The sequence below is a fragment of the Morchella sextelata genome, assembly GCF_020137385.1.
Source record: "Morchella sextelata strain SCLS chromosome Unknown scls_1, whole genome shotgun sequence".
NCBI classification, from domain to species: domain Eukaryota; kingdom Fungi; phylum Ascomycota; class Pezizomycetes; order Pezizales; family Morchellaceae; genus Morchella; species Morchella sextelata.
The window spans coordinates 2,847,344-2,863,695 of NW_025408616.1; the positions used below are offsets into that span (position 1 = coordinate 2,847,344).

The window sequence follows — 16,352 nt, forward strand, 5'->3', positions numbered from 1 at the left end:
CTCAGAGCTCCACACATCCCTGCAGCGAGCCGACATATCTTCTTACACATCATTGGCATGAGTCAGTCACCTACATATCTCTTTTTCTTATTGACAGCTGATGATGGTTGGGTAGATAGAGTACTTTTGCTGTGTGCACAAAGCCAAAGGTGCAGTTCATCTTGTCACTCTTCCGTAGCGTAGACATTAGAGCACATAATTCTCCATGGACTTCTGGAGGTATATATATGGAGGCAGGTATATCATATATGCGTGATGAAGTGATTGTTAAGTCTAGCGGCGAGAGTCTAGAGGTGCACATCACTGTGGGGGAGGATTTGCCCTTTTCGATTTTTGAGGGAGGGGGATTTCAATCCTAGTGGCAGGCCTAAGTACGCATGTAGACATGTACTCTAGTAGCACCACGAGTAACCGTAAACGGCAAAGGCAGAAAATTGGAAAAAATCAACCTATTCCCCTCAGAGCTCAGAACACGATAAGATTCGATAACTGGCAGTCACGGACCTCATAGTGCACGCAGGGTTGCAACGAATATAAGCCTCGTTTGGTTGGCTACAAATTCGGCCTTGTCGTTGTGTTGTGCTGCGTTGCTTGCTAGTACATGCTGGTTTTTGTGCGCGAACAGAATTAATGCAGTCATTTGCACATGTCTTGGATGGAAGAAAAAAAAAATGTCTTTGGACTACAGCAAGCAGCGCAAGTAGATAAGTTTCCTACTCCATTGATGATGGTGCGGTTGGGCAGTTGCTCTCCCGAACGAAGTGGAAGCGCAGGTTACATGTCCTAAGTAGTAAAAAAAAAATAGAAATAAAATAAATTTGGGGAATTTTTTTCTTCTCAAACAAGTACATGTATGTAGGCCTGACCTTGAGCTTGTTAACCTGGCGCTCACCCACACTCAGGCAGGCGGGATAACAGTGAAAAAGAAGCCAGACAGACCCCTGCCCTACCTTCCCACCTCCCACCTGGCTTACTGCTTTTTCTTCCCATCCACCTTGGCCCTCCTTCCCTTCTTATTCTTTTTTCTTTTCCCCTCCTCCTTCTCCCCTCCTCAACCCCCAACTCCACACATCAAGAAATCAATCTTCTCTTTCCCCTGCGGACCCTCCGAATTTACAGAGGGTGATCGCGTTATATACAGCTGAAAGAGCGCGCGACTGAATATTCATCAGTCCGAGAAGTTTCTTAACCTTTTTCCCCGTTGCCAGCTTGCCTGGCTGTCCTGGCAACAGCAGTCGTCTTCGACTTCCCGTAAGCTCGCCACTCAAAAATTCTATCCCTCTCACCCAGAGTAGAAACCAAAAAAATCAATTCGAAAAGATTTCTAGTTAGGTTGGTTCATGATTTTTTTTCTCCCCCTGATATATAAGATTATGTAGCTTTGGGACTGTTTTATTTTTCGAGCTTCCCTTTGTCATCCCTGCGTCATTGCTCCACATAAAAACCCTCAACCTCATACCTCAGTACAGACATAAATACTATTCTAAGTTCACACACTAATCTATTCCCTCTTCAAAGGTTTAGGAACCTACTTCAAATTCAAAGGAGTTTCTTCTACAGGTTAGAATCGAACATAGAAAATAACCATCCACCACCCATCCATCCATCACTTCATAAAATCAACAAACACCTCCCCTTGCTGAACATCATCCCAAGTGCGACTCCCTTAACAAATCTTACCCAATAAAAAAAACCACAAAATTTCGAATGACAAGCATTACAACATCCAACGTCCCCACCATTCCTCAATCACAGCCTTCGTCTAACTCGAGCGTCAATCATACCCACGCACGGACACCCTCAGTTAGTGGTCAGACATCGTCTTCTGCAGCTGTGCAGGGTAGCGCCCCCGCCCAGCGAACAGTGTCGTACGCCTCCGCTGCCTCCGCGTCCAAGAAGACCTCCGCCCCCGTCATTGCCGCGAGCCCCGCCCCTCACATCCCCGCAGGAGCTTCAGCGCAAAATGCACGGCCAGGCCCAACAGCTTCTCAGGCGGTGAACGGCAAAATTTCTCCGGCTGTAACTAATAGCGGTTCACCTGCTAACGGGAACAATTCTTCCTACCCTGGTCAACATAACAGAAAACCATCGATTGCTTCAGGGGCCGGGGGCTCGATAATGCCAAACGGCGCCGCTCCAAGGAATGCACCATCGATCACGTTTGGTGCTATTAACGACCCAACTGGAACTGCATCAGGTTCTGCCGCCACAGCGTCTTTGACTGCACCAGTGGCGTCTAACCAAAGGATCAATTCACCCCAATCCTCACCGTCTCCTATGGTTCAGCCTATGGCTAGCGGAGGTTCCGCGCCTCAGGCGTCTGGGACTGGAAGCCGAGGGCTTCAGTTTGGAGATGCAACCAACCATGTAAGTTGAAGTTCGGGTTGATATTGAATAAAGAAAGATATCTAATATAACTCTTGTCGAAAACAGAGCAACCGCCCCATGTCCATGCCCCCACCAGCAGGACCAGGGGGGATGAACAACAACAATATTCATCCTAGCCACCAGAGACGTGAATCTGCCGATACGGCACCTTCACATGCTCATCATAGTGGACGTGGTGGAATGCAAGGTGGTGCTGGTCGCGGAAACCGCACTTATGGGCCCAATAATCACCACCAGCAGTACAATTACAACAACAACGCTGGTTATGGGAGAGGAGGTTATCCCACTAACCCTAACCAATCTCGTGGGCAGCCTATGCATACCCAACATGCCCAACCGTATCAGCCTGGCCCTGCTACAGGAGGTTATAACTCTCATTCACCTCGTCTGGTCAACAGGAGTCCGGCGATGTCACACGTATCGCCAGCTCTTCCACATGTTCAGCCAGTCGGGACAGCCCAGCTATATCCCCCTCAGCAGCATTACAACATGGGCCCTCCTCAGCAGCAGGTATGTTTTTTCTTTCCATTTATATGGGTTTTTTTTGATAGAGTTGTAAATTTTGCTGACCATTCCTATAGTTTGGAGGATTGCAAGCTTCCATGCACTATGACCCTAACAATCAGCACCCAATGTATTTCTACCCGCAGCCACATTTGACAGCAAATTTTAGCCCATACGGTCCAATGACACAGGCGACCAGCCCCCGAATGGGCTATGCTCAGCCAGCTGTTAATCCTGGAGCCTATTATAACCCACCGCCTATGTCCCGGTCAGGAAGTACCAATATGGCTCACATGGATACTCAAAGGCCTAACTCTAGCATGGGACAAATGCCTGCTCCAGCCATCCCCGCTCAGCAGATTCCTGTACCCCCTTCTAACGCAGTAGCTCCCTCTATCCCAACACCTGGCAGCCCGTATCACCCTCCTCGTACCATGAAAAACAAGGCGATACAGATTGTGAACCCTAGCAACGGCTCTATTGTCAAGCCAGCCCCGTCACCTGTCAACATTTCACCTGTCATTGTTTCATCACCCGGTTCTGCTCCTAGTCGAGGTGTTTCTCGCGATTCGCAACACGCGCGAAACCCTAGCAAGAGTACTAAGTCGGACCGAGAAATACAAGAGGAGATGAGAGCTAATATTCAGAAAAAACTAAAGGAGGAGGAGCAAAAGAAAAAAGAAGAGGCTGTAGCAAAGAAGGAAGCTGAAGAAAAGGCTCGCCTTGAGAAAGAAGAAGCTGAGCGAAAGCTCAAAGAAGAGGAAGAAGAAAAGGCGAGAAAGGAGGCTGAGGAAAAGGCCCGCATAGAGGTCGAAGAAAAGGCCCGCATAGAGGCTGAAGAAAAGGCAAAGAAGGAGCAGGAAGAGGAGGCGGAGAGGATTCGAAAAGAAGAGGAAGCGGCGGCCGCCGAGGCAGCCCGTCTGGCTAAGGAGAAGGCTGAAGAAGAGGCTAGAATTGCTAAGGAAAGGGCTGAGGAGGAAGCTAGAATTGCGAAGGAGAAGGCTGAGGAGGAAGAAGCCAGAATTGAGGCTGAAAAGGCCCAAAAGCTCAAAGAGGAGGAAGCTGCTGCGAAGGCCGAGGCCGAGGCAAAAGCAAAGGCAGCGGCTGAAGCGGAGGCAGCGGAGGCAGCGGAGAAAGAGGCTTCCACAGCAGATGCTTCAAAGGCGACTCTTGATAGCGAGTCCATGCCACCACCAAAGGGTAATGAGAAGCGCAAGATTCCGCACCCTCTCAACCTTCAAATCAAGACAATTGAACCTGCCCCTCCTTCTGCAGCCCTCACAGCACTCAAGTCCGCTCGCTTCATCGAGAACATCGGCAGTGTTAACTATCCCTCCGGCATCCTCTCTCCAAATCCGGCCTTGAACCCCGCCGCTAACGGCAAGTTCAAGTACGAGAAGGACTTCCTGCTGCAGTTCCAGGGTGTCTTTACTGAAAAACCCTCTGTTGACTGGGACAAGACCATGCGTGATACCGTTGGAGAACCTGAGACTGCACGGCCTTCAACCGCTCGCACTCCTGGTATGGGCCCTCGTGGCAGTTCAAGATCTGGAGCTTCTGTCCCTCCACCAATGGGTGCATTCGGGTCTTTCAAGCCAAATCTTCCGGCGAATATGTTAACCTCAGCCCAACGGTTCGAGCAATCAAGATCGAACACACTGCCGCCGAATCCCTTGGCCGCCGCTATGGGAGGAGGCTTTTCATCTCGCGCCGGAGGACTCAGTCTTGGGCGAACTGCCTCAAACAGCTCGTTGGCAAGCCAGGGCATCACGCCCCAGAGCCCGAGGTCTGGAAACAGGTCTTCGCGTGGTGGAAGTCGAAAGGGTGCTACTGGGGCTCCTATGGAGAGATCTGAGTCTAGGCAAGGAGAAAAGAGCAGCCAGCCCACCATCCCTCTTAGTGATGTCAAACCTTTGCCTGTCTCTGAGAATAGATGGAAACCTATTAGTATCGGAGCTCCCAAGGAAGCTCAAGTTGCTCCAACTCCTTCGGAGGATGTCAAGCTCTCGCCAGAACTTGTGCAACGTAAGGTCAAGGCTGCGTTGAACAAGATGACGCCCGAGAAATTCGACAAGATTGCTGGACAGATTCTCGAAATCACAAGTCAATCGAAGTTCGAGACTGATGGACGTACCCTCCGCCAAGTAATTCAACTTACATTCGAGAAGGCCACTGATGAAGCTGCTTGGTCCTCCATGTATGCCAAGTTTTGCAAAGTTATGTTAGAATCTATGGACCCCAACATCAAGGATGAGAACATTCGTGACAAGAATGGTCTTATTGTTGTTGGTGGAAATCTATTCCGCAAATACCTTCTTAACAGATGTCAGGAAGAATTTGAGAGAGGATGGAAAATCAATCTTCCACCCAAGCCTGAAGGTGTCTCCGATGAGGCCGTGATGCTGTCTGATGAATATTACATCGCTGCAGCTGCGAAACGTCGTGGTCTTGGTCTTGTTCAATTCATCGGAGAGCTCTTCAAGTTGGGTATGCTTACTGAGCGTATTATGAACGAGTGTGTTAGAAAGCTTCTCGACTTCGAAGGCCTTCCAGAGGATGAGACTGTCGAGAGTTTGTGCAAGCTGCTCAAGACTATTGGTTTCCAATTGGATGCATCAGATAAGAGCAAAGGCATGATGGACATGTACTTTGCTAGGATTGGCCGCATGTCGGAAGACAAGGAGCTCAATAGCCGTATGAGATTCATGCTTATGGTAAGTTTAATTGGTTATTCCTATATATGAAACTATGAACTGACATTGTCTAGGATATCATTGATCTTCGACGCAAGCACTGGGAAACAAAGGAAGCCGATAAAGGTCCTAAGACGATACAAGAGGTTAGAGAAGATGCTCTCAAGGCACAACAAGAAAAGGAAGCTGCGTCGCGCGCCAACCAACGCAGACCTGGTGGCGGTGGTGGCGGCGGACGTGGTGGCGATGGCCGCTCCTTCTCTGGCTATGGCAACCAGATGCATCCCCCAGACCAGAGCCGTGGCGGCCAGGTCAATGCTGAGGACCTCAAGAAGTTGAAATCAAGACAAGTCAGTTCTGGTTTTGGTGGCCTTGGCGGTCCTGGCGGCATGTTGGGATCTCGCAGTTCCAGCAGTGGTGGTAGCAGGAGAGGAGCAGGTTTTGGAGCCGGCCCGACCAGAATGGATGATTCCAACTCACGAACAGCCAACCCGCCTGCAAAGGCTTCTACATCCCACGCCAACCCTTTCAGGTTCGTAAACCCAATCTGATCTTCCTAAAAGTATGTTTCGGTTAACTGAATCTTTACAGTGCATTGCAAGATGGTGGCTCAGCACATCATGAATCCAACGAGCATAACGATGCTACGTCCCCTCCAGCTTCGTCCCCACCGACGGCTGCATCGGCATTTGGACGATCGCGCTCCCCACTTCCCACCGCAGAATCTAAATAGTTTTATCACAAAAAAAAAAATGGGTGTGCGGGCGCAGGCTTTAGATCGTTTAGATTGGCGTCTATCTAGTGGGCTTGCTTTATAGTATTTTTTTTTTCCCTTGTAAATCAACCTATATTGTTGATTAATTGGCTTTTTTCTTCTTTTTTACCTTTTTCTATTTTTTTTTGGATTTGAAAGTTTTTTTTCCCCGTGATGTTCCACGATTTTTCATGTAAGGGAGGGTTTATCACTTGCGGGGAAGCTCATAGTGCTTTGGGATTGAGAAACGGATTCGCTGCTGATAGAGGAGGAGTGGGTAAAAAAATATCGGGGAGCAGCAGGGTATGTGTACGAGGATCGACTTCTTACGCAACTATTGTAGGGGAAAAATTGGGGCGGGGGCGGTTTGGTTGTTGGGAGTCATTGATGATACAAAAGTTTGTCTTTTTCATTACGGTTCTGAATAGTTTAATGGGTCACCGCTTCTATGTCTCTTTTTCTTTTCTTTTCTTATTAACTAATGTCTGGGAGGATCGGTTTCCTTTTTCTTTTTTCTTCCTTCAAAATTTACTCATTGCTTCACTGAACTGCTTTTTTCCTCTCTGGGAGGCTGCTATGAGTTGCGGGGATCTTATTCTTGTTCATATCTTACTATCAATTGATTGGAGCTTAAGCACATCTTCGAATGGCATAACTATTGCTACGACTGAAAGTATAGGTATTTTTAATGAGCTCTAGATCTCATGGCGTTCAATGAGGTGGTTTGCTGGGAGTTCGTTTGGGGTGGGGTGTGGTTGACTGATTAGAGCATTACCAAATACACATGGGGACATAACCAAAAAGACCGTTCCACATGGTTCCGATCAGACCAACAAAGAACATCCACTCCTCTAGTCATATCATACTGACCAATAATACCGAATTCTTTTTCTCCGCGAAACCTCGCCACCGGAGGGGAGTTTGCATTATGCAGCTGGATGCGTTATTCAACCAGCCGGACTTTCCAATGGAATGGGTATGTGCATGAGATGGTGGCGTTTGTGTCTACAGGAACAATCTACTTGACGGGCAAGAGATCGGATTGGTGGAGGAAGGGATTGAGACGGTCAATCATGAAATATCACTCGATATATTTCAAATAATAAATTACACCCACTTTACCGACTGATATTCATTGCAATAGTTATATATATCCAGTAGTCCAGTAGTTGGGCGGTCGAGTCAGTAAGCTTATATCACTCGGACACTCAAACACAAGCTTGCAATGATAGTTTGGAAGTTTTGACTTCTGAGGTATTCTACACGGCAATTGTCACCATTTTCTTGGTGTATATATCTACACTCGGGGAATCGCCTGGATCAATGTTTTGGCCTTGGATATAGTTATTTAATATCTCGGACAATATAGAATAGGGCTTTATCAATAAAGTGTTAACGTAGTTGAAAAATTTACATGTATATGTACTTGCGGCGAGAATAAGTTTCCGCCAAATTTGTACGTGAAAATGCGGTTGCAACACAAAAGTGGTGGCGGAAACTTATTCTCGTAAGTAGCTATAGTAGAAAATTCACTAATAAACTAGGAGAGAACCAAGTGAGACGCCCGTAGACATTGCCTCGTTTAGTGTCCGATTCACAGTGAGAAGGTCCAATGGTTTTGAAGGTATGTAAACGATAAATTTCCAGTGTCCCCAACCCAATCCCGTAAGCATCCCAATGATTAAAGAAGAAAGAAAAGATAGAAAAAACATCCAAGAAAAACATGCGATTAGGAAAGGCCAAATAAGGAGAAGGAAAAATAATAAGTGATAAAGTCTCTATCAATCGATGATTAATCAACAGGTTGATGAAAGAGCTAAGATTTATACCTTAGGAAGAAGGCCATATGAGAGAAAGATAGCTATCATACAAAGACAACCCCAGACCAACGCAAGCAAGCAAGGAAGGGGTCTAACCTATTCTGCCTGAAAACAGGTACATAGATAAGAGATAAGAGACCCTCCGCCCTTGCAGCAGCAGACTCTGGGACCGACCAGGTCAAAGCTGATTTTCACTCATTTTTTTCACTTAATCCCTCCCTCACTTAATAGCATCTCTTAATAGAATATAGAAATTAGAGAGCAAATATTTCCCCGTTTATCGACTGCTATTAAACCCCCGCCCCCTCTGAACAAGGGCATCGGAATACAGTGGTGGTGGCCTAACACCGTAGCTTCCGTCTTGGTAGCTAATGTTGGTCAACCTACGTTGACGATCGGCTTCCTCGCGAGCCACGTTCGGGTCTGTCTGTCTAGGAGGTGGTCTTGGAGCGGCTCCGCCATGATGCATGAGCCTGCTGACTGGTGGGCCAGGCTTAAGCGTAAGGTGAAGAAGGCGGCCTTCTTTTCGTGTCAGTAAGAGCAACTTCGCGGGGGAGAGATAAAGAAGAAAATAATTTACCATCAGCAAGCTGGTTGTTGTATTGTAGAATGCACTGATCTGCAGCTTCTTTCTTTTCGAAAACGATCTCACATATGACCGTAGGGTTTGCAGAGAGGATGATGCAGCTGAGAATCTTTCCCAGTGGCAACATCGCCATCTTGATGTCTTCCGCTGTGGTCCCAGGTGCAAAATTCGACGCTTGGACCACGAACGGCCCCGCAAAACCTTTGATCGAGAAGCCAGAGGCTTGACCGCGGATGTTTGCGCCACGATTTTTTCTCGGGCCGCTAGGAATCACATCTGCCGACGGGCCGGTAGGTGTCTGTGCCCCATGTAGGGCTGCAAAAAGTCTATTGCCCTGGAGGGAGCGGGCAATGGCGGGAGAAAGTGTCGTAGGGAGCTTTGACACTCGCGATGCGTTGTTATGCTGATGTAGGTCGTGTGTCCACTTTCCGTTGAGGCCGGTGGCCGGGGCCAAGTTCCCGATGCCACTGCCAGAGGCCGCGGCGCGCTGTGATTAAAAGCTTGCCGTTAGGTTTCAGATCCCGAGGACGATAAGAAGAATGAGGTAGCGTAGTTTTCCCTGCTGCATTACCACCTCCTCTCCCCTATATCCCTTTCCCCTCCTCTTTCATTTATTCGTGGCTGGAAGGGAGAGATGGGTAGATTGCAGGCAGAAGATGGAGGAGGAGTACGATGACGGGGTTTTTCTGCTTTGTTGATCAAGGGCGTACCTTTCCAATACTCCCTCGTCCGTTTAGTTTCGCGGGTCCCGTAGGTACGTTTGAGCCTTGACTGCGGAGTCTGCCCATGGTCGCGCTGGCGATTTCAGAAGCTCTTGCGCGACGATCTGCAAGGGTGAATGTAAGCAGCTGCCACTGGTGGACACGCGTGGAGTGCGGAACAGCTTACTTTCGGCGATCATATCGTCTAGGGAGATGGCTTTCGCGTTCGACATATCTGAGATTAGGCTGTAAACTATGGGTGGGGAGAAGCTTCGATGTTGACGATGGTTGATCAGGGAGTGTCGGGCTTTTGGGGGGTGGGGGTGGTGTTGTGGTTGATTTAAGAAATTCCGCAACCGTCGTTGGCTATTAACTTGGGGAGGAATGGGAGCCGCCAGAATGGCTCACTCTGGAAGTTTAAGGCCCACTAAGTTAGAAGTCTTGGCACATGTTACCCGGCTTTATAGTAGAGTGATAAGAGGTGAAGCAAGGGTGTAGTCTAGTAGTCTAGCTTGATTCCAATTGCTGTAGATAGCCTACGCTCCCTCTCACCATATTCATTCATCCTGGCATCCATTAGCACTTTCAATCAAATCTTTTTCTTAGCAACCATTATTGCAATCAATCAAGCGAACATGAATGACTCGCTGAATATCCAGATACAGCGTTTCTGTATACCATATCCAAGTCTTTTGACAGGATTCCTGGCTTCATTTCTAGTTTTGTTTGTCTTCTGTAGTCTATTGCTACTATTATCTGGGTACGTCCTCATGAGTTCTTTCTCTAGGGCCATTATCTAAACCTTGTGAAGGCTTCTCGCAATAACTATCGTCTGTGCCTGGCTTATCTACGATTCTGCTCATGATGGCCTAGATATATTCTCTCTTCGAGATGTCTTGCAATCTGTAGCGGAAAATCTTGCCGCCTTTATTAATATAGAGCAAAAACCAGATCTTATTTTCTCTGACTGGTTAGTATTCTCTTCTCTATAGTTCAAACTATTAATCATATGAGTAGTGAGAATAACGATTACCGCTGCGTGCCTCCCGGGACAAAGATCTTGAATTTTCGTCGACAAAGCTTCATCTCTGATTTCAGTGACGATGTAGGCTTGAATCGTGGCCATCCAAGGGAAAAATACCACTTATCATCTCCAGGGATAAATCCTGATGTTTCTAGGACTACTATGAACATCCTACACCATTCTGGAGGATATTCAAATATTTCTGTTGGGGCGTCTCGGGATAGTTCTCTGAAATACAACACGAGTGGCTCATCCTCTCCGAGCTATCGCTCAGCAGGAAGTATGATTTCCGTCGACGGATTTCTGAAGACACCAGAACATAAAATCTTTGATTTATCAAGGAGAAGGATTTCCCCACACTGGTCAGTTGGGAAGCAGGTGAAGAGCAATACTCCAAGTCCATTTGAACTTTCTCCTGGTGAAATGGAATACCCCGACGAATATGTGCCATCTCCCAAACGCTGGCCTTCTCCTGTGTCTGATACGGCCTGGGTCTCCAACAAGAATGATTCTCTTCGAATAAGGGTGCAAAAAGCGAATTTTTCAGATTATATGGCATCCTCTGACAGAATGTTTGTTACCGATGATACAGGGAACACCCTAATCATGGGAATCACTGAATCAACTCAGGCAAAAACAAACAATGTTCAACACGTTGGCTGTCAAGCTGAAGATTGTATTTCAGCACTTTCTCAAAAACTCGAGAGGAAACTGTTTGCTTCTGACCTTCGGGATAAATTATCTGCCGATTTGAGAACAATATCGATGTCTGATCATGGTGCTGCCCAAAAACCGGACAATCTATTGCCTGCTGAATTTAACAAAGAGACATCCATGACAATTGGGTGGAATCGTAAATACAAGGATTTAATTGCTGAAATGAAACTGAAAGGGTCAATTGGAAAAAAAGAAGGCGAAGACCAATCGAAATCTGAGAACTTTAGACCCGTGATGGTTAATGATCCGCACTGGATGGATAGTCCACGCCTTGAACCGCTCGAACGGCCGCGCCTTAATAAGTTACAGAGATGGGGACTGGCACATCGTACATCAAGAGCTAATCTTCTTGACCCAAGCCCAGAAGTGGTCGGACCACGAAGCATAACGCCCACACCGAACGAGTTTCAGCTCCTTCAAGGATCGTCTGCCACTTTAAAACAGGATTGCAATTTTGGCAATCTTGAGATGTCGCCAGGGAAGGGAGAAGTCCCATCTGACTCTGAGGATAGTGATTGCTGTAAACATTGGGAAGGATTTGATGACGCTTACGATATCTCTGACCCTATAAGCCCACAACAAACAGGTGATGAAGAGGATAAATGGAAGCTTTCTATGGGGAAATGGGCCGAAAAAGGTGTAGAGGTTATGAAGCCAGTGAACGAAGAAGGGCGGGATGATGGTAGCATGCTGTCGTCGCCTTGTTCAACGAGAGCTGTCCGCTGGGTATACCATGATCTTCATTCCTCCTCTTATTCGATTTTGCTGACCTTATATACAAAGCCCTCCCCCATATCTCAATCCTCTGATAGAGAATATCTTCTCCGGGATTCTCCCGTTTCTGAGAATGATAGTGCGGACTATCCCTACCATCTAGGCGCAGAAGATACAGGACCAAGGACACCGTCTCCATTGCTTCCCTTGCTAACATCAGAGAAAACTGATATTTTGGAGGATAGCAAGAAGGACAATGTCCCGTTTGAAGAGACTTCGAATCGGCTTTTCCCTCGCCGCATGGCTAGAGCCTCCAGAAATCCTATCACTTCTCCAGGTGTAGCCTCTCCACCACGCCCCCTGCCTGTGAAACTTATCAGGATGTTTGAAGACTTGAGCAAGCCATTGCCTATTAGTCCTCGATCTAGTTCTATCAACTACTCACCGGAGAGAGGTTATTCTTCCCCGGAAAAATGCGAGGGTAGCCGTGTGCAAGAGCCTAAAGTGTCAACCCCCGAGATTGGTAACGCTATTGGAGCTGTTAGCTCTAAGGAAATGGGGAAGTCCCTCTCATCAACTCCCAAAGCTTCTGATGATGGGCTCAATGAATGCTTTTAACTATAAACGCGCTTGAGTGCGTGGTGATATCATACGGAAGGTCAGCATTAGTTGTTTTGAAATTGGAAGAAAGCACGAAGCGGTTGCTTTTATAAGCTCATAGCCTATGGTCAAGGTTAATTGAAAATAAAAGTCAATATTGCATTGCATTACTAGTGAAACCACCGCTGGATCATCATCATAATTATGCTTACGTCAATCTATTCGTGTTATCCGCTTTTTGACGAGAACGTAAGCACAGTAGAGCTCGAAAATAATGTGGTTACATACTGTCTTACAAGGGCCCTTCACATAAACCTCTTGCACGCTATGGATTGTAATTCAAAGTCAGTACCTACATACATGTATGTCTCAAAGGCCTTTGAGGCGCTTAACTTGGTGTACAGATGTTACATGGTGTATAGGCGCGCGGTATGTACGTAGTGTGTATAAATACTCGATCATGAACCATCACTCGGTCTGGGTAATAAAACACGACTGCCGGATAAGTCTGTTTGTTGACCGTGACCGTAGTTGCAACAGTTCTCACCGTCGACAAACCTACTCCGTTAGGCGTAATACTACCATTAACATTATTCCCCCACATTCCATATTACCATTTTCTTAAGGCTACCGAAAATAGTCGATCACTATCTACGTACGGCAGGCCCGCGATTGTCTGCTGTCCGGCCATGGCTCTAGTGGATATTCTTTCTTCGGGGTTGAATTGATTCGATTGGTTCCTCCTCCAAGTTACATGTAGTTACTAAGGTCTCCTCCAGGTCAGTCACGAAGGGCTCCTCCATATATTATCATCGAGGATCTGAGGTCGAAGGTCGTGACTTTAGGGTTGCCATTATGGCCTTTGCCATCGGTCTGCTGTGATTGTGGTATAGCATATCCACCACGTCCCAGCGGCCCTGTAGATAGGTGGCTTCTCATAGGTAGATGTTCTCTATGAATCATGCCAGATCTCAATTCACTCCCCACCCCCGGGTTTGGCGGCGAGGTCATTGCATCTTCTTTCTGGGCACTTGATTGGCGTGGCATTTATGATCTGTGGTGTCCATGGGTTACATGTAGGTCTTAGGCCTGTATCTTGGTTAGTATTTCGATGGTGCCGTCCAGGGAGAGTGTGGTTATCTATATACACCAAGGAAATAGTGCGGAGGAAAAGGTGTAGAGTACCCCCAGCAGGTGGTATTATAGTGTATATACCATACCATCTCTATAGGGGACCAGAGTTCCCTTACCGTTGAAGATATACATATACAGCTTAGAGCCCGAGGTGAAAGTTTAGGTGTCAAAAGTGCAAAAATAGTACTGTGGGCCGATCGGGTCGCCGAGCTTAGTAGTGGTATTGATGCGTACACACATCTAAATGCATGCAGTATACTCCTCCGTCGTTATTAGGAAGCTCAACCCAACCGGTTTATACTGTCATAGTTGAGATTGACAAAGGAACTTTCGTTTATCATCGTCGAAAAACCGTATCGTGTTCGGGTCTGGGTTACTCCCACCCCTGGGTTAAACCATGAACCATCTATAGCCTATAGATAGAGGATTTGGGAGGTATATTCTAGGTTAATCGGTATACATATAGTCCTTATGCATTTGCGCCAAGTAGATACATTTAACTATTTGAAATATTTGAGACATGCATGGTACATAGGTATCCGGGTGATATCGCATGATTCATGACAGTGGCCATTCGCAAAACAAAGTACATACATGTAGCTTGGAAGAAACAACGACCGTTATATTCGCCTATCGAATGTACACGCAAGAATCAATGAAAACCAAGAAAAATGAGGCCCCCTGAGCATCGATAAAAATGCACCCAATACTCTCTACGGCTCAATTTTTTTTCCTTACTGATATCCTGCACCAAGGTTTCCCACACAAAAAAAAAGAGAAAAATCAATCCAGAGACACCGCCGCCAACCATCCCGTTTTTTTTGGAGTCACTCCAACCGCATTAGTAACGTTCGAGCTTGATAAAGTATGATAGTAAATCTGACTTTATCAAACATCTAGTTTCCTTCTATGCCCCATTCCCGCACCTTCCAGTTTGAATTGTCTAGTAAGTTCTGGCAAGGTTCCTTAGGTACCAGTCTACAAGTTTTCGTCCAGTTTTAGCCTCGGAGATGTGGATCAAGTCCTAGCACAAGGCTCATGTTAGTATTCGTATTAAATATTGTATTTGTAACCAAACGGTAATATAGAAGCGTACCCCTTCAAGAGCAAAGTCCAGGTCAGAAGTATTGACGATGTCGCCTTCTAAAAGTCCACCTTCACTCCACCTGGTCTGCCTGCTCCTCTGCTTGTACACAAGCAACTGCCTCCTAAGGTCCTCCGGCTTGAGATCAATGAGACCCGCAAGCTTGTGCAAGTCCTGGGTTGTGTAAAGCTTGAGGAAGCTCTTCAGAGTTGGTCCAAGCATGGCATTCTTAACATCAGACATAAAGCACGCAAGATGGTGCTGCGCAGGGTCGATATTGTTCTCTGGCTTGTCGAAATCTGGGGGGATAGGAGAAATAAACTTGGGACAGGCGGAGTTGAAGAGCTGCTCGAAGATGGGAAGAGTATCAAGACCTCCACGTTGCATGCGCTGGAACTGATCGCCGTATTTCTCACGGAGAGTAGCGTGGATGGTGTCATCAAGACGAGTCGGGCAGAGAGCAACACAGATAGCAATTAGAGCATACATCTGATCGTTCTTCTTGGTAATCTATATGCCGAATCAATCAGTAATTGCCTTGGTACTTATTTATATGGGAGCTTTCAGGGAGCTAACAGAGTCGAATTGGGCATTCTTTCCCAGGTTTTTGGTTCGGGAAACATAGACAAGGATGTGAGAGAATGCCTTGATAGCGTCGGCATAGCGGCGCATCATCATGTAGCTGAAACCAACATAGTAGTATCTGTTTTCATTTTTAGTTACCGAGCTTATAAGAGATATTTTTAACACCTCAGAACTCACGTTGTGAAGTGAGCAGCCATAACTCTGGCGAAAACTGCTTTCTTGTTCAACTCGATATCATCCAAAGTCTTCAAGGCAAGTGTGAAGTCGCCAAGAAGACAGTGCACACGGAGAAGCCCGATGATACTGAAGTATCCCAACATCCTGTAAAGTTGGCGAGAACCATATTCGCCAGCGACTTCATTTGGATCCTCTCCTCTCTTGATAGCAGCGAGCTGCTCATTCATTTGGGAACGCTGGATTAGCGAGTAGAGAACGTTGAGAACACTGTAGCATCCCCATGTCTGTGGGTTGTCTCTTAACAGCTGTTTCTCCTCCTCATTCTGTCCCTTCCTTGCGACGTTGTTACGGTGGATACAGAAGCTGTTGAACTGGTAGATGAATTCATCGATAACATCCCAAGCCCAGTAGTACTATCCCCGCCATATCATTAGCTCTTACATCCTTCGATCCCTGCCAATTCACCCTCCTTGAACAAAATCCGCTAACCCAAAGCCCGCCTGGGCTAAAAAATGCGCAACAAAGATCCCAAGATCAACTCACAGTTGGAAGCTCGAGATCCACCGGTCCATCAGAGTTTAGAATGAAGTGGAAGAGGCTGCAGTAGTTGTCATAGCTTGCAAATCGGGCACCTAGCGTCGCCTGAAATTCCAAAGGTTGAGCGGCAGATGCTAGCCGCTGTTGAATATCGTCCCCCGAAAGCTGAAGGCTGCCAGACCGGCTTGGTTCTATATCATCATATTCGCCATCGTCCTGAAGGGCTTCAGCCATGGTTGAAGCGAGAACTTCGTCGTCTTCATCATCGTAATCGTGCATATTGCCGCCGTTTGTTCTTTGACCCGACAGCATATTGGCGAGCAGGAGATAATGG

The 16,352-nt window shown here is 46.9% G+C and overlaps 4 protein-coding genes across 4 annotated transcripts; 2 read left to right on the top strand and 2 right to left on the bottom strand.

Annotated features, from left to right (window-relative positions):
* Positions 1 to 1,707: 1,707 nt before the first annotated feature.
* On the top strand, positions 1,708 to 6,318 carry H6S33_000735 (uncharacterized protein; the record flags this gene model as incomplete). Its single annotated transcript, XM_044832145.1, has 5 exons — positions 1,708 to 2,367; positions 2,434 to 2,898; positions 2,970 to 5,606; positions 5,660 to 6,117; positions 6,177 to 6,318. 5 exons carry the CDS (start codon positions 1,708 to 1,710, stop codon positions 6,316 to 6,318), a joined length of 4,362 nt encoding a protein of 1,453 aa, XP_044700294.1.
* A 2,118-nt stretch (positions 6,319 to 8,436) lies between these two features.
* H6S33_000736 (uncharacterized protein) lies at positions 8,437 to 9,679 on the bottom strand (the record flags this gene model as incomplete). The annotated part of the gene is made up of 4 exons (XM_044832146.1): positions 8,437 to 8,678; positions 8,740 to 9,232; positions 9,456 to 9,571; positions 9,634 to 9,679. The coding sequence occupies 4 exons, from the start codon at positions 9,677 to 9,679 to the stop codon at positions 8,437 to 8,439; spliced, it is 897 nt and encodes a 298-aa protein (XP_044700295.1).
* A 776-nt stretch (positions 9,680 to 10,455) lies between these two features.
* Positions 10,456 to 12,519, top strand: H6S33_000737 (uncharacterized protein; the record flags this gene model as incomplete). The annotated part of the gene is made up of 2 exons (XM_044832147.1): positions 10,456 to 11,913; positions 11,971 to 12,519. The coding sequence occupies 2 exons, from the start codon at positions 10,456 to 10,458 to the stop codon at positions 12,517 to 12,519; spliced, it is 2,007 nt and encodes a 668-aa protein (XP_044700296.1).
* Positions 12,520 to 14,578: 2,059 nt separating this feature from the next.
* Positions 14,579 to 16,330, bottom strand: H6S33_000738 (uncharacterized protein; the record flags this gene model as incomplete). Its single annotated transcript, XM_044832148.1, has 5 exons — positions 14,579 to 14,659; positions 14,732 to 15,229; positions 15,296 to 15,422; positions 15,482 to 15,894; positions 16,025 to 16,330. The coding sequence occupies 5 exons, from the start codon at positions 16,328 to 16,330 to the stop codon at positions 14,579 to 14,581; spliced, it is 1,425 nt and encodes a 474-aa protein (XP_044700297.1).
* Positions 16,331 to 16,352: the final 22 nt, after the last annotated feature.